Source organism: Abramis brama (genome assembly GCF_963993115.1).
Source record: "Abramis brama genome assembly, chromosome: 6".
Lineage (NCBI taxonomy): Eukaryota > Metazoa > Chordata > Actinopteri > Cypriniformes > Leuciscidae > Abramis > Abramis brama.
In genome coordinates, this window is record NC_139968.1 from 8415033 (window position 1) to 8436534 (window position 21502).

Consider the following 21502-nt stretch of genomic DNA (forward strand, 5'->3'; position numbering starts at 1 on the left):
TTCTGGAACAAGAATAAATGAAGGGCGGGGCTTGATTTTTTTTTCCATGGGGAATTGATTTGATGGTTCTGGTTTGCTATTGGTGGATCTCGTGTGATTGACAGGTTGCCCCGCCCTCACGCCAGTGAACGCATCATCAGCGAAGAGATGCAGAGGAAGTTGTTTTGATTCAAGATTAAGAAGCACATAAATAAAAAAAAATAAGAGCTGCACAGATAAATAATTTATATTATAATATACTGCAATATTCCATAAAAATATCTGAGAAAAAAAAATTGTCCATTTTGATTTCATGGTGACTTTAATGAATCCTTCAGCCTCAGAGGACCTTGAGTAAATAAGGACCTGAAACCTATAAATACGTTTTTTTGAAACCAACATGAAACTGTGACGTGAATGAAAGCCACAATTACAAAGTTCTGCATATTCACCTCTGTGAGTATATTAATAACTTATGATGGAAATATGCTTAATTTTACATTTCTAATCCACTTTAGTGTAAAATGTGCAAATGCTAACCGTAGTCAAGTGCATTTTGGGATACAGAATTCAAATTCTGCTAAATATAGTTAGCGTTAAAGTCGCATACTCCTTACAGTGTACTTACTGCAGAAATAACAAGATGCTATTCGCTGCGTCGCCAAGGTTTAAATATATTTTATGGCTTTTTTTTATCATTTTATTGTGCTGTGGTTTCCTTTACAAGTGTTATTGTTGTGGTTGATATTATGTGCTTTAATATTATGCTTATTTTTCTGTATGTTCCCATTTTCTGCAATTATATATATATATATATGGGTATGCAGGAATCATAGAGATGAATTTACTACCTTTTTTACCACCTCCACAATATTTTTTACTACCAACACGACATCAAGCAGCAGCCCTTTTTTGGGGGGTGTGGGGGTGTAGGGGGGTGGGAGGGGTATGCAAAGCACCACACCCATCATACATATTAGGTACACTAATGTTTAATTGTGATCATTAAGTATTGTCATTGTCAATTATGTTTTTTTGTAGTGCCGAGTTGAGTTTCAGTTGTCCTCATCTTAACCCTAGCCCTTGAGTTATCCTAACCATAGCCCTTAGCCCTAATAAGGTGAATAATAACCTTGGCACTTTGTCATTGCTATCAACTCCGACTCAGGCTTGACATTAAGCCTTTTCATGTGCTTGTCCTTTTGACAAGTAAATCTGTCATTCACTTGTCCGAGTAAAAAAGTTGCTTGTCCGGAATTTTTTTGGTGTGTGTGTGTGTGTGTGTGTGTGTGCTGTAAATATAATTTATTCTGAAGAAATATCCTCATCTGTGTTCAATCAGCTCTGATATATTTAAATCTGCATATTATCATATCTGCACCTTTAAAGGGCTTCAAAACGCTGAATCATCAGTAATGAAACACGGTGAAGTGTTGCTGTGAGATGCGTTATGGTTCTGCTGTGATCTTTGTTTGGAACTATTTTCGCGGCTGAAACAGAACAAAAACAGTCAATATTGTGTCTAAAATGTAAGTGACTTAATTCGAACTGTTTATTGAACTGTTGTATGAAAGCAATGTCACATTTTCAGTCGTGATGGTATTAAGGAAAACGGCACTCGTCGTGTGAGGTTGCTAAACTGTATCATATGTTAAAAATATTAAAACACATTTTGAATTGTGGCACTGGCAGTCTGTTGTTAACTGAGTTTACATTTGTTTGGACTTCTCCTCGAGAGGCTGCGCGAGCCTCAACAGCGCAACCTTACCGTAATACACTTATCCACTATCGATCGCAACTTACAATAAATATAATACAATCAGAATCATTCTCTCATTTTAGTGATTCCCTAGTTATTTTTTTGTTATTGACGTTTAATCAGGCTACTTGTCCGGTCGGGCAAGTACAATTCTCTTACTTGTCCCTTCAAAAAATCCACTTGTCCCGGACAAGCGTTAGTGTCGAGCCCGTCAGCTCCTGTTGTTAGCACCGTATATATTTTTAAATTATGCTAGATTAAGTTAAAATATGGAGACACAAATATTATGCAAAAAAATGGAAACTCATATATTGAGGTGGTGATGAAAAATTTACTACCAAGTCAAATTGCGTTTGTTACCTTTTTACTACCTTTCAAGGGCCTTAATTTTGGTAGATTCTTTTTACTACCGCGCGGACACCCTGATATATATATATATATTATAATATGGCTGCATCAGACAGACTTGAAAGAAGTTGATGAAAACAACACTATTTTAAAATCCATGATTCAGTGTCAAGCTTGTGTAAAATTATTCTCAAATCTTTCTTTTATTACAAAAGAAAGCGCTATACATAATTACAGCATTTCTTTTACAACAAGTATGCTTTAGTGGTTAAAATAGAGTTCACTTTCACCTTTTGTACTGTCAACTTAAATTTTAATCAAATTAATAAATTTTACTCATGTAATACAAAAACAAACCAACAAACAACCTAATAAAACCAACCTAATTCTTCAGAAAATGGCACTGTAGAAGATAATGAACAGAATAAAGCAAACGTTTCATCCACAACTGGTTACGTTTCGCTAAAGGAAAGGGGAAAAAGAAAAACAAGATGCCCGTGCTTCACATTTAAACTAATATATACAGTCCACTGAATATATCCAGGGTGCAGAAACATTTTAATTTCATATGCAGCCATATGAGCTGCTTAACGTAGGAAATCAGATTATGTACAATGAGGGCCATATACAGGTGGTACATTCAACACTTTCCTCTAGTGTTCACACAATTTCACAAGATAACAGCCGATAAAAACACCCAGGTCATATTTCACTCAAAAAATAAATTAAATAATAGTACTTCGCATAAAGTAAAAGAAAAATATCATTGTGAAAATATGTCATGATAAGTGTACTTTTCCAAAATGTGATTATTACTAAGTGCAATATAGAAAAAATTTAAAAAAAAATAATTAAAAGCTGTTCAACAAATACTTAGACAATGCCTAAACACCTTATAATTTAATATCTCACTGATTTATCATGTTGTTGCATCAGAAATGAGCAAAAATGTGGTTAATTGTCATGGAAATGTCAAAAAATGTGGTTAATTGTCATGGAAATGTCAAAAAATGTTTTTTTCTCCCTTCTGGTTGTGGAGTGAAATATGACCTGGCAAGTTCGTGAAGAGATTCACTCAAAAACATCATAATGGAAATCAACAACTCAAGAAATGTTCCCCCTGGATTTAAAACGCGTTAATACTGAATAAAACAATCAAACACTTTTGTTCTGGCCGCTTTATAAATCCCACACGCTCCCCCCCCCCCATTCTTTCTTCAGTTTACACTGGTCAAAAAAACAAAAATCACACACACACACACAAAAAAAACAACAGTCAACATGTGCTCGGGTCCACAAACCGAAAATCCCCGAAGAGAAGAGAAACCGCCATTCCTGAAACTCTCGGTATTGCTGTGGTCCACTTAAATCCGTTAAGCAGTGCGAGAAAACAAGGCTTTACGCTCCACGCTCGCAGTGTGTGTGTGGAGGAAGAGACCCGTGGACGCCCGCCAATGCCAATGCCGCTTTAAAAATCTGCAGAGAGAGACCAGACGCAAATACAAGCAGACATCGTCGAGATATACAGCCCTTTGGACGTTTCAAGAAACCAAATCAAATATTTGGAAGAAGAAAAAAAAAACAATTAAGAGTATGGTGATAAAAAAAGAAATCACATACAATATTAATATGTGGGTGCACGTATAAACAGTTAAACTACATTGCATTTAATTTAAGCAAATTCAGTGAAAATAACAACAAAACTTGCCATTCTTGTACCTAATAGCAGATCCATCACATACTTTATTATTCTGGTGAACTAAATGAGCCGTGAAGCAGAGCGAGTCCCCTGTGATTCTGCAGCACCAGCGTTTACGGTACGTTGTCATGCAGAGCAAACGTGAGTCAGTGTTTTTCTGTTACAGCATCATCAACAAGTGGCTTACGCTTGTGTTTGCCTGAAGCCTTGAAGCAGAGAAGTGGACTTCTCGTCCAGATATCCACAGGTACAGTATCGTTTGGCACAGCATCACAAGCCATCTTTACTACTCATGTGTAGATCCAAATTATAGCAGCATATTCAAATAATCGGATCGTTCTGAGATATCGTAAAACTGCTAATTGAGTAACAAAGGCATTCAGGATGTAATGAGGGCGAAAAATTATATTTTAGACATGATGGTATTCAAACTGTAGACGAAACCCCCAGTGAGTGTCGATGGCAGTGCAAGAGTGTCCAGCATTGTTTTGAAGGCCTCATTTCACCCTCATGTCTTTCCAAACCTGCCGATTCATGATGCTAATAATCATTTAGGCTGTTTAGCTCTAAAAATGAAAAAAATTTGACGAAGAAAATTGCCAGTCACCATTTAATTAAATGGAGAGAAAGTCTGGCACGGCAAAATAAGTGTTAAAAAGGTTTGAAATGACATGAAGTTTGGAAAAAGATTTCTTAATGACGCACGAACAGCCATTAAACCCACACCGAACGAACTTCACAACAAAACTCTCTTTTTTTTTTACCTCAAAACATTGAGATCTTAAAAGCGATCTCAAAAATGAATGATAAATCGGATCAGATGAGGCGTTCCCAAAAGAAAGAAAGATTCAACTGAAGATACTTCAACTGTGGTACCGCGAACAGGCTTGAATGTTTACTGAGAGTGAACATGATCGTATTCCACTGTCCGACAGTCTTTCGGCATAAAGGTGAACACCCAGCAGTGATAGTGCAGACGTCTCTATGAAATACTGACGTGAAGTTGTATAAATGTGAACCAAAAATGATCTGTCATCTCACTACCTACCAAAATGAGTCCATGAGGAGACGCAATCCTCCTTCAAACGTCCCGTTACGCCTCAGTATTCCTGTATGTATGGGTTTGTGAACCCCACGGCACGCAGCAAGGCAGTAATAAATACAATGGCAGTCTGATTGCATGGCATGAGTGATCCCTGGAATATCAGTGAGTGAACAGTCACACTGGCCTCAGTCTCCTTTGGGATTGTCCATGTTCACCACCCGCAGCTCCGTGAGCGTGGCGCCGCTGCTACCCGTGGGCTGCTGGTTTATCAACATCTGGAACGGCAGAGACACAACTGTGAGAGGAGCCCGATGACTGCATGTTCTTATGCATCTGCAACATAGGAGAAAGTGAATAACACTTTCCTGGCTGTCAATCATACAACTGTGTTTCAGTGTTTACAGCCGTTACAGTGTTTTGAGAAAAGTCAAAACAAAATGTTTCATGTTATGAGAATGCCAAAACATTACAAGAATAAAGGTGCAATGTTTGGGAAATAAAGACATTTTGTTACAAGAATAACAAAAGTGTGCAATAACAAGTGATTTGAGAACAATCTTGTAACATTACAGGAACAAAGGCATTATGTTACGAGAATAAAGACGCAACATTACACAAATAAAGGCTTGTTATGGGAATAAAAGCACAATATACACAATAATAATGGCATTGTGTTACAAGAATAAAAGCGTAACGTTACAAGAATAAAGGCATAATGTTACGAGAACAAAAATGTAACATGACAAGAAAAAAGGCATAATATTATAAGATAAAGAATCATAACATTACAAGAACAAAGTCATAAATGCTACGAGAACAAAGGCATAATGTTACAAGAAAAAATGTAACATTACAAGAAGAAAAAATGGCATTGTGTAAAAAAAAAAACCCGTAACACTGCAAGAATAAAGGCATAATGTTACAAAAATATAAAATTGTAACATTACAATAAAGGCATGTTACAAAAACATTACAAGAAAAAAAAATCATAATATTATGAGATAAAAAAATCATATTACAAGAAAAAAATCATAATATTATGAGATAAAAAATCATATTACAAGAAAAAAATCATAATATTATGAGATAAAAAAAACAACATTACAAGAAAAAATCATAATATTATGAGATAAAAAATCATAAATGACAAGAAAAAAATCATAATATTATGAGATAAAATCATAACATTACAGAAAAAATCATAATATTATGAGATAAAAAATCATAACATTACAAGAAAAAAATCATAATATTATGAGATAAAAAATCATAACATTACAAGAAAAAAGTCATTAAATTCTACGAGAACAAAGGCATAATGTTACAAGACAAAAAATCCACAATACAAGAATAAAGGCATTATTATGAGCAAAAAGGCATTGAGTTACAAGAATAAAAACGTAACATTGTCATAACATTATGCCTTTACTCTTGGAATGTAATGTTTTGTTTTCTTGTAACACAGTGAATAAAGGCTTAATATTGTGAAGTATAAACATCGCAAGAAAAAAAAACTACAATATTACGTGATTCAAGAAAAAAAAAATTCTTCTTTTGTATTAGCTAGAATGTTTCAGAAGCTCCTTTGACATACAAAACCCAATAACCTTTTAGATACAATGCAGTTAAACTTACAGAGAAAGCTGTACGAGTAAAATTATACAGTGATAAGAAGTTTCATGTAAAGAAATGCTCACGGTTTTAATATATTACCGAATGAAGCGGAACGGCTGAAACTGGGATCTGTACAGTTCCTGGAGGTCCTGTGAGAAACATCTGAGGAACTGCACCTAAACACGACCAGCAAACAACACAAAAACACAATAAAACCACTTCTTAACAACAGTTAATGGAATTCCCATACTTAGAATATTTCCAAATCGATATCTTTTCATTAAGCCAATTCCAACTAGGGTTGCAAAGGGGCGGAAAATTTCCGGTAAATTTCCATGGGAAGTTAAGCTGGGGAATTTTGGAAATATTCATTACCACGGCAACCGCTTGCGCGTCCACTCTGAAAGTAACTGTACACATAAGAGACGGATACATACATTATTTAAGGTTATTTCTATTCGTTAGAATATTGATATATGAACTTGTTGTCAAGTAAGCCCCGTTGCGAGCTCTCTAAACTTTCAGTGTGCTGCACTGCTCTTGTTGACTTCTGCGCCTTCCCCCCTGAAAATATCACGTTAATTTTGAAAACGTAATTCCTTTTGTGGATCCTCTTGGTCTTTCTTCATGTTTCTTTGACAAATATCAGTGTCTCAGTCTCACGCACGCTGCACGCGAGTTAACCACGCCTACTTATTTACATGTTGTGGTATACACGGAATAAAAAAATCTGTTACGGTTGACATTTTCTTCCGCGGTAACGATATATACCGTCATCCCGCCCAGCCCTACTTATGTGGTAAATAAAGTTATGCTAGCTTATTTAGCATCTAACTTATCAGCTTGCTATCTACTGATTAATACATTTGTATGTGATATTTGCAATTTAAACATTTAATAAATATATTTCCCCATAATATCATCAAAACTTACTTCACTTTGTTTAGTCCACAGGCTCAAATGTGTGCCTTCAATAGTCTTGTGCTTTGGGCTTCTGTACATGTGATGGAGGCATGCACAGTGCCAGTAGGGGGTGTGGTCTCAATAGCCATGCAGTAAGCAGTGTGCTATGTGCATGTGATTGAGGAATGGCATGGATATTTGAATGGCATCTGTTTGTTTTAGTCAAGATTATGCTAAAATATACTTTCCTCAACTATATTTAAGTTCCCTATGAAGAGCCAACCTTCAACTTTGAAAATTCCCAGTTTATTCCCGTTTATTCCCATAAATTCCTGTTACTTCCCTTAAATTCCCATTAATTCCCATGGAAAGTTTCCATCTTTGTCCGACTGACCTGAATCTTGGGCTTGAGTGTGGGACACGTGCATCGCAGCGTGCGACTGTGGGAAGGTATTGAGCACAGTCAGGCCCCCGTCGGCTAGGCCAGAGGTGGATGTAGCATACATGACGTGCGCTCCAGGGTACATCATGTGACCCGCCACTGAAGAAGGCACTGAGGACGTGACTATAGTAGCAGTGTGGCTCACTGTGGGAGTGCAGAAGAGAGACAGATGATGTGTGACTGATCGACAGTATGGAGTCAGAGAGGAGAGAGGAGGTTGTTGCAGTGAGTACCGGCGGAGCTGCTGGAGGTCTGGCTGATCTCGGGACTGCTGTCGCTGCTTTGAGGACTGGGGTGAACCTGGATGGCCTGTAGCTGTTGAGGCATCGCACCACCTGACACACAACAGCAGAAAACACACACACAGTGCATTTTAAATACCAGCCATAGTTATATACATGAATGAACTGCACACCCGACAACTAAAACTATTTAAAATAGTTTATACAAGTTAAACTTTTAAAGCAAAAATTACATGAAAAAAAAATGTAATCTAAAATGATTATATATATATAAAAATCAATCAATCATTCTAAAATAATTCAAACTACAAACTTATAAACTACCCAGCAAGCAATTCTGTGTTTAAAAGACGTCTAATAGCCGTCCATACACAGCCCAGACGTCTAGGCTAAAACAAGGCAAAATTTGGGCCGTCATAGACGTCTAAACCAAAGCCCAAGAATAGACTAGTCATCAATTAGATAACGAAATGCAATGAGTGAAGAAATTAACACAAACACCTTGTAATCACTGTTTACTTTGCTTACATGATGGAATATCATACATCTCGCAAGTTATTATGGCAAAAACGACATTCAAACTCAAGGTTATTTTGGCTAGAAGTGTGTTACTCATAGCCGGACTATATCGGGTCTATAGTTAACCAAGACTCTACGGCTATTGCTTGCTGGGTAACAAGTTATAATATAACCTATATGTAACTTCAAGAATAAATTAAAGCTAAATAGAAATATTTAAAAAATAAATAAAAAATGACAAGCACATAAAAACCTAAAACTAAATAAATACTAAAATAACACTGACACACACAGTCTCACAAGTGTTGATTACATGTTGCTTTAAAATGCAGTATTTCGATGGTTTATTGCAAAATTATATGAATTAATATGAATTAATAAATTATTTGTTTTATTTAATTTTACTCACAAACAGTACATCACCAATAATGGTTTATATACAGTACCAGTCAAAAGTTTGGAAACACTACTATTTTTAATGTTTTTGAAAGAAGTCTCTTATGCTCATCAAGCCTGCAGTTAAAAACAAAACAAAAAACAAAAAAAACAGTAATATTATGAAATATTATTACAATTTAAAATAATGGTTCTCTTTTTTAATATACTTTAAAATGTAATTTATTTTTGTGATGCAAAGCTGAATTTTCATCAGCAAGTACTCCAGTCTTTGGTGTCTTATGATCCTTCAGAAATCATTCTAATATGATGATTTGATACTCAGTTATTATCAATGATGGAAACAGTTGTGCTGTTTAATATATTTTTTTGGAATACTCTTTTCAGGATTCATTGATGAGTAAAACGTTAACAGCATTTATTCATAAAAACAGCATTTATTCAAAATAAAAACATTTCTAACAATATAAACCGTTACCATCACCTTTTATCAATTTAACGCATTCTTGTTGAATTAAAGTACTAATTTCTTTAAAAAAAAAAAAGTTATTGTTCCCAAACTTTTGAACGGTAGTGTATATTGTTACAAAAGATTTTTATTCTAAATAAATACAGTTCTTTTTAACTTTTTATTCATCAAATAATCCTGAAAAAAGAAAAAAATATTAAGCAGCACAACTGTTTCCAACATTGATCATAAATAATCATATTAGAATGATTTCTGAAGGATCATAAGACACCAAAGACTGGAGTACTTGCTGATGAAAATTCAGCTTTGCATCACAAAAATAAATTACATTTTAAAGTATATTAAAAAAGAGAACCATTATTTTAAATTGTAATAATATTTCATAATATTACTGTTTTTTTTGTTTTTTTTTGTTTTTAACTGCAGGCTTGATGAGCATAAGAGACTTCTTTCAAAAGCATTAAAAATAGTAGTGTTTCCAAACTTTTGACTGGTACTGTATATATATGAAGAGTTCAGATGCAAAAGCCTCTAAGTGCCATCTGAAATTTTCTTCTAGAATGATCATTTTTATCAAGCTCGTATATTTAAGTTCAGTAATTCCACTTAAATGGCAATGCAAATTACCTATTAATTGTCATTTAAATGAAATTACTGAACTTAAATATACAAGCTTTATAAAAATGATCATTCTAGAAGAAAATTTCAGATGGCACTTAGAGGCTTTTGCATCTGAACTCTTCATATATACAAGTAAAATTAAATAAAACAAATGTCACATACGTCAAACTCGTTACATTTAACTTAATGTTTTGAAGAATCCCTTATTTTTTGCATTAGTTGTGTTACTTGCAATGCCACCACTATAAGAAAATAATTTAAGAAAGCTGTAGCATGCAAATCCAACGCACATCTGCAGCGCCCACAGTGAGTCGAGTTTCCCTCCAGACGGCCACACACACACACACACACACACACACACACAGAGAGAGTCTGAGACACACTGACCTGTAAGCGAGACAGCGGCCGGCAGGCGGAAGAGCGTGGCCTGAGCAGCGGGTTGTGTGTGTGCGGGGACAGCGGAGGAGGTGCTGGTGCTAGTCATGGCGTGGCTGTTTTGCGTCTGTGGACACTGTATGGCCAGAGAGTGTGTCTGCAGCTGACTGAGAGGAATAGTGTGTGTGCCAGGCGGGAGAGAGGCGCCTGCGGGACACACAGCGACACCCTCAGCAAGCCACGCAGAACTCGCATGTTCAAGGCCTAGTCACAGCAAGCATGGGCTCCAATTCACTTACAAACTCAATACATTTCTTTAATATTTAAAGGTGTTAACGGGAATGTTACGCTGCAAAATGATAACTTGCTGAGGATTAAATTCATCATAATTCTTTAATGAATGAAGCACACAAAAAATTTATTTTTTTTAGTCAATTAATCGTCAGCCAAACTTCATAATCGTGACAGGCCTAATTGGAGAACAAGCGTCTGGTACGGTGAATGAGTTTGAACAGATTCACAGTGCTGGGTTTATCATCTCGGGGATATTAAAATAAGCATATTTCAATAAACATCCTGATGCGACCTCAGTTCATATCTTGAATACGGTGTATAATCTTAGTCTTTGATGTAAATGTTTGATATGTGGGTCAGTGACGAACAAGAATGTTTACGATCCAAGTTTTAAATTCTTAGTTTAAAATGTAATATTTATATTTATGTTGGTTTCATATGGTTTTATATTATTTTATATAAAGTAATGTGGTGTGTGACCATCAAGTAAAAGTACAATTTTTGTCCTTGCACTTTTACTGGATGTATGAGTGCACACATATTGATTATTAATTTGAAAAAGTTTTAAAATTATGCTTTCAAAGAATTCTTTTTAAATATTATGACACTGTATTGCCTTCAAAACCATCAAACATTAAGCCTTAAAACTTCTTCAAACTTTCTGGTCAGGCTTTCTCAAGTTAACTTCAAAGTTTGTCTTATGATATTTAATAATCCTTAAATATCATTATTTTTCGCCGCACCACCTGAACTACCCTTGCCTCGTCATAAAAAGGAGATATTATATCTGATATTGTAAGGGTCTGTGATATATGTCCATGACACTTTTTCAAGCTGTCTGCACCACATGACTGATTTGGCTGACAAAAGTTTTTATAAATAGCAATATTTTCGAAGAAAAAAATAACAAGATTATGCCAACCTACTTAAGGAGGATTATTTTTCTTAAACATTTTAGTGAAATTTTTAATCTATCTAAAACTTAAATTTTAATTAAATAATTGATTTAAATGAATAAAAGCATGCATAAACACACACACACACAGAGAGATCAAAATAACGTTAAAAACATCAACCCTCTATGCACACCTTGGCAACAAAATCGCCATTGGCTAGTAAATATTTTGGGTTACTCGCCAAACTGATATACTATTATTTTTATACATATACACATATACACATATATATATATATATATATATATATATATATATATATATGGCACAGCTTTTTAAATATCTAAATGTACACTCTTAAGATCAGTCAATCAAGCATTATATTATAATATTATGATAATCAAGCATATTTGTAATTTTAACTGAATTTAGGACTGGAGGTGGTGCTTAAGATATTGTTGGTCATTCATTGTTTCTGTAAAAAGAAAAAAGTCATTGATAATAGTAGTTAATAAAAGTTAATTCTACTACTAATTGATTTGCTGAGATTAAAACAGGGATGAGCGCCAGCCAATGAGATTGCCGTTTGCGCACTGTTTCGGAGAAACTACCTTGTTCTTAAAAGCTGAATAATTCCAGATGAACTCCAGATGAACAAGAATATTGTTTACATGTAGCGCGTCGATTTTGCGTGGTATGTAAGACTCTCTCTCGCTCTCTCTCTCTTTGCGCGTGTGAGAAACGCGACGGCGAGTCGTGCGTCTCCACACTAGAGTTTACGGTGCGTGAAACAGGTACGCTGAGCTGAATTTGAAATACTAGTACAGATCGCTTGACGGAGAGCGAAACTCTCAAGCGCTCAGTCAGTGTTCAGCGAGTGAAAGTATATCTATGCTAAACTTATACTTGGCATCTAACACACAGACACCGGCGAGTAAAATCTAAGAATTTATCAGCCAGTGGCTAGCGATTGACATTATTTAGTCGCCCAGAGTGAAATTTACTCGCAATGTAGAGGGTTGGACATAGAAACTTCCTGAATTGAATTTGAATGTATGTAAAACTGATGTAAACTGTCTAAATATGTTGCGAGTTTCTTAATGATTCGATTTGTTTGTTGCATCGCTCTTGATGTGAACAGGCCTTTACACAGACGAAATCAGTTGGAAGCAGAATTCAAAGTGAGCAGGCATGCAAGCAAGCCAATAAGTTCATGTGCATTAAAACACGACAATGTCATGCAAGCTGATGCAATGCATCATGCAACCCATCTGTAAAGTCAAATAAGAGTTAATCTGGACTAATCTGTAAAAGGAAGAAGTAAAACAAAGGCACGACTGAACGCAGGCCCGCACCTGGCATGAGTGTGAATCCTCCGGGCAGCTGCATCACGCCCGCGGGAGAGCTTTTGAGCACGGTGCCGTTCGCACTGGACACGCTCTGAGCGCTCATGGGCCAACCGGTGGTGCCGGACAGCGAGGGGATGCTGCTGTGAGTGTGTGTGTGTGTGTGCATGGCCACTGAGGAGGAGGAGGGAGAGGAAGACGCCGAGGACTGTGTGGTCGTGCTGTTGGTGCCTCCAGGTAAAGTGGCAGAGGTGAACGTGGGCTTCATCATTTCCTGCAACAACAAAAGCAGAAATTAAAAGATTTTAAGGAGCACAAATTTAGAGGGACAATCAATAATCTTTTTTTATTTTTCACAATACAACAGATATGCTCAAATCGGCATTTATTTGTTTATAAAAATAAGACACTAGTGCTAAAGGGCATTAGATAACTTCACTGATAAACTTTTAATATTTAATATTAATACGTTTAATATTTGAAGTTAACTTGATAGGTGGCATATTTGTGTGTGTGTGTAATCTGTGTATATGTACTGTATATATAAATAAAAAATAAATTATAAAAAAAAATAATAATAATAATAATAATAAAAATAATAATAATAAAAAAAAATTGTAGTTATTTAATATTTGAAGTTAACTTGATAGGTGACATATTTGTGTGTGTGTGTAATCTGTGTATATGTACTGTGTGTATATATATAAAATTATATATATATAATAAAAAATAAATAATAAAAAAAATAATAAAAAAATAATAATAATAAAAAATAATAAAAATTAAAAAAAATTGTAGTTATTTAATATTTGAAGTTAACTTGACAGGTAACATATTTGTGTGTGTGTGTGTGTGATCTGTATATATATATATATATATATATATATATATACACACACACAGTATGAAAAAGTATGAATAAAACTAACATTTGTAACTATTTGAATGCATTTTACTTAATTATACATGACGCATTATATAATAAATATACTCAAAATATTCAAAAATATATTATATAATGTCAACAGCATTCTATGAGTGAAGTCTTTGCTCATGGATAATTATGTTTGAGTAATTATCCAAACTGTTTTGTGACAAAAAGCAGAACCATTTATACATTACATAATGTAATAATGCCTATTTGTCAAATAACACTTCATAAATGAAAGGTACTTCATCTTTTTGTTATTATCTGGAACGCATTTATTTGAAACTCGATGGACACAAACCAAATTATAGGACCATTCATAACTAAATGAATGAGAAGTCTGGGATCACTTTCATAATACAGGGTTCGTACAGATCCTGTAAAAAGAAATTCCAGGACTTTTCAAGCACTACTTTTCTGGTTTTCAAGGACTACAATCCGAGATCTCACTTATCAAACAATATCTTTAGTATGTTTTAAGGATTTTTAAAACTCAAATTACAGATATAAGGTATCTAAAATACAACTTACAACGCATTTAATAATATATATTAAATACAAAGTTTATAATGGCTATTATTGTTCAGTAAATAAAATTTTAAATTATAATGTTGCCGTACTTCGTATTATTAGACAGGCTGCAGTGTTAATTTTGTGTGAAAATGTTGTATTTTTTGTTTTTTTTCGAAAAAATATACTGTATTTTAAGTAAGTAAAGCACTTTTTTAAGTACCTCTTCATAAATATAGCTGTTTTCAAGGGTTTTCCATGACTTGAATGTCAAAAACTCAAATTCAAGTACTTCAAGCACGAACCCTGATAATATGAACGAAAACATTTAAAACTTTCTAAAAATAAAAGATAATCTTTTGTGGTCTGAAGAAGAAAGACGACATTAATGTCATGTCACAGAGTTTTCCTGTGGTGGACCAGGAGTGATTGACCGCAGCAGAGCCTGTCGTGTGATAAAGGCAATTGTGTCACGGCTATCCTGAGAACGGCAGCTGCCTTCGCAGGAAAACAGGTGTCCACACAGCGAGAGAGAGAGCGCTGCTATTTCAGGCGGCTCTCAACAAAACCCACCGAACGGGGACGACGGATCAGCCTGTGAGCTGGAAAACATTTTCTCTTCGCCATCAAAAGAAGGCGGGTACAAGAAAATACATCAAACTGAGCTGAGATACTAGAGCAGATCTGATCTGCATTTAGACGATCGATAAACCATGAACGTTTTACAATTCTTGATACCATTTTTGATACAACAGCAAAAATGAATATGAAGTAAGCGTTGTTAAACATTCAAATAGAAACAAATTGGTACAGGAATAATATCAAGACGCCTATTCTATTAAAGGATAACTGTCGCCAAAATTGAACCTAGGGTCTTTTTGTTAATCTACCCGAGTCAAACTTTCGTGTAAAAGCATAATTAGAATGAAAACACCACTTTTAAGATTGACCGCGTTTTCGTTTTCGATCAAATTGTCTTTTGAATGGGGCACGACTATGATAGCATCAAAATCGCTATTTTTAAAACACTAAGAAGGCCCGACACAACATGAAACTTTGCTGGAAGTATCACCAGGGGCTCTACACATGAACTCCAGCATTGAGGACAGTGTTTGTGTACACAGAGTTTACTAAAAAGAAAGATTTTGTACGACTCACTTTATCAGTTAGTGTTTCCGGTGGCTGGAATTTTGTCAGTCAAAAGTAGTCGATCTCCGAATGCAACGTAACGAACTGACTCCATATGAGGAAATGTCATGAGCTTGTAATTTCAATGAAAAGCATGTTAACATGTAAACTATCCGTGAATTTATATGGAAACAAGCTTTAGGAGCTCTTTACTCTCCTCATGTTACGTTGCATTCGGAGTCGTAATTACGACTTGGGAAGTAGGAAATTTGTAACGTTAGCGTTAGATATTGTTTGGATGTATGGCTATTGATAGCTAGCTAAATCGATGCTAAAAATGCTTTAAGTTTGACAGTAACTGCTCAAGTTGAATTCACATTAAACTAGTTATCTTGCTAAAGCGTGCTTATTCTTAAGGTTGGCTGCATTAATGGTTTATTGTTGTATTGTTGTGTGTATTATTGATTTAATGTTATAGCCTCTGCCCCTGTCGATCCTGGCATGAGGAGACCATCGAGTGTCAATCCGTTCACACTGGCAAAGAAAAAAGGAAAAATGATGGAGGAAAGGCGAGATGAGTGCCACAGGTTTGCTGCCTTCTCCTACAGTGGAGGCTCCATGGTGGAGGTGTGTAAGCTGTAAATGGGGTTGTTGTAACTTTACTGTTAAGGCTGTTGGCCAGGTGTCTAGGTCATCTCTTAAGTTAGCATAGATAATGTTTTTAAATGATAAAACAAGGCTATTTTTATGTTTTGTGTTCTGGTGATGTCAACTATAGGGAGATGATAAGGGCCTTAAACCCCAGATATCAGTTTTCAAGCACCATCTACATTTTCTACTGCTGGGGACGTTATCAGTCAGAAGCGGGCTTGAACATACTGACCTGAAACTGTTCATTTTGCACTAAAACTAGGCTATTTGAACTTTATTAAATCTGTTTGCACTGTTTTTTGTGCAAGTTACATTTTGTTCCTTTGTGCTTTTTTTGTTCCTTTGTGCACTAGCTCAGGAGATAAGTCTTTTAGTCTGTAAAATAAATCAACAAACTGGAAAAAGTTTTTTTGAGACAACTAAACCAAAAAACCCTGCCCAAACTGTGACAAAGGAAATGATCTTGTGCATGTTTGTGAGCAAAACCCCCTCAAATTATCTGCTAAAAGCATTGATTTTATGTGTGAGGAGGATCCCATTCCCATGATGACTTTTCAAAATGAGCTTGTCATCAGCTCAACAAGTTGAGGATCTGCTTTAAGCAATATTTTAAACAGAGGTTTGGTTTTCTAATTCTGCATGCTCACTCACTACTTGCCCTAAATCAGTAGAGAAAAGGGGGGGATATGTCATCCAAATTTGAAAACAGCTGCAGCTTATATGGAATGTGATCAGCCATGAGCCAAGAAAGTGTACTGGGAAAACCAGACTATATAAGGACATGTAGACAGCATCTAATCCTTATCAATGAGAGTTGGACATTGTGAATAATAGACGCTGCCATGCAAAGACGTGCTCGGGGTGACGCAAATGTTCTTAAATGTGGGCAAAACTGGCATTTGCATGATAAATACTGATAGTAGAAAAGGGGTTTTGGGTGAAAGTTCTTTCAACATTAAAATGAGCTATTGTAGTCTGGAAAACTGAGACCCTCAAAGGTCAAGAGACACAGGAATGGGAAAAGGTTTCCACTTAAAGTGAAACTCAAATGATGGACCAAGCTGTGGAACTATAAAGGATGATTCGTCTTTAGATTCGATTTCAGTCAACTAATCCATCAACCAACTAGTCTGAGACTAATCTAGACTAAACTAGATTAATGAGGTCAACTAGAATGTTTTAGATTTTCTTCTTTAAACTTCAGATTGGACGTAAATCTGTTGCGTATGGAAGCTTGTTTCCGCCACAAAATAAAACATTTTAAAAGATAATTGCGACTTTTTATCTCACAATTCTGACTTTATTTCTCAGAATTGCGAGATATAAAGTCAGAATTGCGTGAAATAAAGTCGCAATTGCATGTTATAAAGTCAGAATTGCGAGATATAAAGTCAGAATTGCGTGAAAAAGTCGCAATTGCGTCTTATAAAGTCAGAATTCGGACTTTTTTTCTCGCAATTGCGACTTTATATCACGCACTGACTTTATAACACATAATTGCGAGTTTATATCTCGCAATTCTGACATCTTTTCTCACAATTGTGAGATATAAACTCACAACTGTGAGATATAAAGTCCAATTCTAAGGGAAAAAAAGACACTTTTTTTTTTTTTTTTACCTCAGAAGAGTTTATATCTCACAATTCTGACTTTATAACACGCAATTGCGACTTAATATCATGCAATTATGACTTTATATCTTGCAATTGCGACTTTATATCAGCGCTTACATAAACGTCTAGACTGTGTCTTGTGAACAACAATTCTAAACAAGTGTAATTTTACAGAACCTACTTTTGACCACCTAGTCGATTAGACAACTCGCTGACTAGTAGATTGAAAATACGTGGTAGAAACTCTGTACCTTTGGCTCTGTGAGACCATCGGCCTCTGAGACCTGGTAGGTGAGATCCGTCTCCTCGAATCCCGTGGCACTCATCCGCTGGTCTGTCGAAGGGTCGGTACGGGGTGGAGAATCAGGGGAGTTGAGGCAGGTCTGGATGAGGGCTTTACCCGTCTCACTGGTGATCATGGGCTGAAGTTTCCGCGTGGCAAATGTGTAGACGTGGCCCGTCTCGCTGGCAACCAAGAGCAAAACTTGCGTCCCCGTTAAGGTGGACAGTTCGTAAGCCTGGAAATTGAGAAGAAAGCAAAATAACAATAAGATCTTCTATTCTAAAGTGACGTTTACTTCTCCAGTGGACACTAACTTATAAGCACTGGTGAACTCATGTTTTTTAACCTCAACTCTGATTGAGTGGACAACAGTGATGATAAACATCACAAATGCTGTGAAGTGTATGCGCCAAATAAATTCAAATGCGCTTGTGTGACAAAATGCAGCTTTATTTGTGATTCTTGAGGTAAGAAACAATGAAAAGAAGGACGAGAGGTGATGACAGCAGCCCAAGCAAAAGAGATAAAAGAACTGGTAAGAAGGGATTAACTGCAACTAATAAGTCAGTCACTAGAGAACCTACTGCAGGTTGTCGTTACACTGCAAACTAGGCCGGTCCTCAAGATATGCAAATGCATTAACAAAGTCTACCGCAGTGGTAACCTGATCAGTCATCTGGCCTATTTCTGCTGAGACAGGAATGAATGACAATTGAGGGGCCAATGACAAATGAGTCAGAACAGATGAGGAAACTACCTTCAACTGAGACACGGAAGACATCAGAAAGTAACAGAGGAGGGATATATGATAGTGTGATATAGATAAACAGTGGTAAACTAGTATCAGTATAGAGCTATAGAACTAGTACTTGTAAAGTAGAAGGCTATAAATATGGTACTAGCATGTTAACTAGTATTGGCATAGTACTTGTAACAGTATAGTTTAACACCACAGTGTTAGTGAACTACATCAACATGGCACCAGTACAGCACTGGTGTAAGTATAGTGGTTTGGCACTAATAGCCATAAAGTATTATAGTAGTCAACATTTGAAGTGGATCAAAAAAGTTAATCTAAGTTGAGACAAGAACGGGTATGTTCAAAATTCATGTATAACTTTGATGAAAGGTTTTGATCCACTTCAAATGTTGACTACTGTAGTATGAGTACAGTACTAACACTAATATAGTGGTATAGGATTAGTAAAGGTATACTGGTTCTAGTATCAGCATAGCTTGAGTATCAGTATAGCTAGTAATGGTACAGTACTAACATCTGTAAATATAGCAACAATAATGGAGCAATAACAACATTAACATGTTGATAAAGTCCGAACAGTTGTACATAACTAGTGTATGGTGTTATAGCACTACGATAAGTAAAGTAGTATAGTACTAGCAAGTTAAGTCGTATTGGTATAGTACTTGTTACAGTATAGTCTAGTAACACCAATGGTATAGTATTACTATGTACACAGTGGTATGGTACTAGTATTCGTGAAGTACTAGTACTAGTTTACGTATAGTTTTAAGGCACAAGTAATGGTATAATTGTACTAATAACAGTATAGTATATCAGTATATCGATACAAAGCTAGTAAAAAAGTAATACTAGTATGAGTGGTGGTACTAGAATTGGTAGAGTACTAGAAATAGCAAATTGAATTTAGTTGTTACAGCACTAATAATGGTATGGTACTACTAGTACGGTTCAAAAGCTCCATCAAAAGACACTATCAATGGTACAAACCTAGTGTGAGTGATATAGAGATAGTATCAGCATAATAGTACATTAGTACATGACATGTATGGAAACTTTACTAATATCAATAAATGGCAAGTAAAAAACAATAATAACAGTTCCAGTTTTAGTATGAGTAATAGTTTAGCAGAAGTCACTGTCATTATAGTGGATGCTGATAGTAGCATGTTACTTGTCAGTAAATTGCATATAGTACAAGTATTGATACAGAATTAGTATCAGCACATTAATACATTACAAGGATACAATTAAATAGTATGATGGTACTAGTATCAGTAATGTGCTATTATAAGTTGATATAGCACTAGTAGTACAAGTATTTCTACAGTATTATAATCAGTATAGTAATATTAATACTAGTAGTGTTTAATACTTGTGTTAGTATATTAGTAGTAGTTGTAGTACCAGCATTAGCATAGTGGTTTAGCACTAGTATTGGTGTCGTACATGTTCTGGTTGAACGTACCTTCTTCATAATGCCAGTCTTTCTCTTGCTGAAGGTCGTGTATCTCCTCAGCTTGTTGTCAATAAACTCCATCTTAATTTTAACCCGTCCTCGCGTTTTCTTGCCGGGTTTTGCACCCGCCACCCCGCTGGAAAGTCCTCCATACCCCGCCGGCAGTGCAGCGATCGCTCCCGAGGATCCCCCGACCTCCATCTCGCTCCTCTCCCGCTTCACTCCTCTCCTGTCCAGCACGGGACTCTCTTCATCATCCCCGGAGTCCGAGTCTCCATCAGAGCCGCTCAGCACTGCCTCGACCGACGGCCTGTCGTCGTATCTGCCCCCATCGGGCAGGTTTATGGAGGAGTTCACCGCCCCTAAAGCCCCAGATGTGCTGCCCACCTGTAGATGGGTCAAGCCTGTGCCGTTACCTGAGCGTCCAGCCCCCCTGGCCTTCCCGTTTCCCCCCAACATCTCCGAAACCCCGACCCGCTAGCAGCACCACTGCAGTCTGCGGTAGATGTACGTTAACAGTTAGCAGATCTCTTCACTTGATACCGAACTTACCCTGCATATGCTAGGCTAAGAAACATTAGCTCAAATAAGCACACAACTCGGGACTAAACGAGAGCTATCCTTAGTTTAATTCCTGTATGGAAGTCGTCTTGTAAACTACAAAAACAAACCTTTCAAAACTAGCCCTTTACGACCATCGTACAAAGTTTACAACGTATAGTTTCCGCCTACAGTCCATCAATCAAACCTCAACTGAACTTACGCCACATTTGGAAACGACGCATCGCGACCACACAATGTAACTGTTACCTCCGCGAAGAGAACTAGTTACCAACAGCAACGTCGATATCACGCTTGATATTTCACGTCGAACACGTAAATTACGATATTTTGGTTGTATGGCGATTTTAATGTTTTTTGGAAGAGTGTAAAGGATGATTCCGCGCTTATTTAGGGAATTTACCTCACGAGGACGTTCACCCAAAGATCTACTTTCCTCCATATAAAGCGAGTCGATGTTTCCTTATATGGTGATGGCTGTCCATGTATGGTGAGTCACAGTGCTGCGCTGCGATTGGCTACGCAAACCGCTCCGACTTTGTGATTGGTTCAAATCTGATTTGGCCGACTGAAATGGCTTACGTAATACACGGCGAACTGGCTGTTCTTGGACCTTAACCTGAACATTAATATTACCGACATTTCTGGCGGAAAATTTGTGA

At 36.3% G+C, this 21502-nt stretch overlaps 1 protein-coding gene across 4 annotated transcripts; it reads right to left on the minus strand.

The window, feature by feature from the left end:
• Window positions 1-2625: 2625 nt before the first annotated feature.
• On the minus strand, window positions 2626-21095 carry srfa (serum response factor a). 4 transcript variants are annotated; one of them, XM_084118102.1, is made up of 8 exons: window positions 20289-21095; window positions 18029-18295; window positions 12957-13221; window positions 10424-10618; window positions 8023-8124; window positions 7742-7933; window positions 6544-6620; window positions 2626-5105 (listed from the first exon to the last, which is right to left on the minus strand). In XM_084118102.1, the coding sequence occupies exons 1-8, from the start codon at window positions 20736-20738 to the stop codon at window positions 5016-5018; spliced, it is 1638 nt and encodes a 545-aa protein (XP_083974228.1). In that variant the 5' UTR covers window positions 20739-21095; the 3' UTR covers window positions 2626-5015. The 4 variants fall into 4 exon arrangements, with proteins under 4 accessions (XP_083974228.1, XP_083974229.1, XP_083974230.1 ...); XM_084118103.1 differs by having other exon boundaries at window positions 6528-6620; window positions 20289-21057; XM_084118104.1 differs by lacking the exon at window positions 10424-10618 and having other exon boundaries at window positions 20289-21057.
• Window positions 21096-21502: the final 407 nt, after the last annotated feature.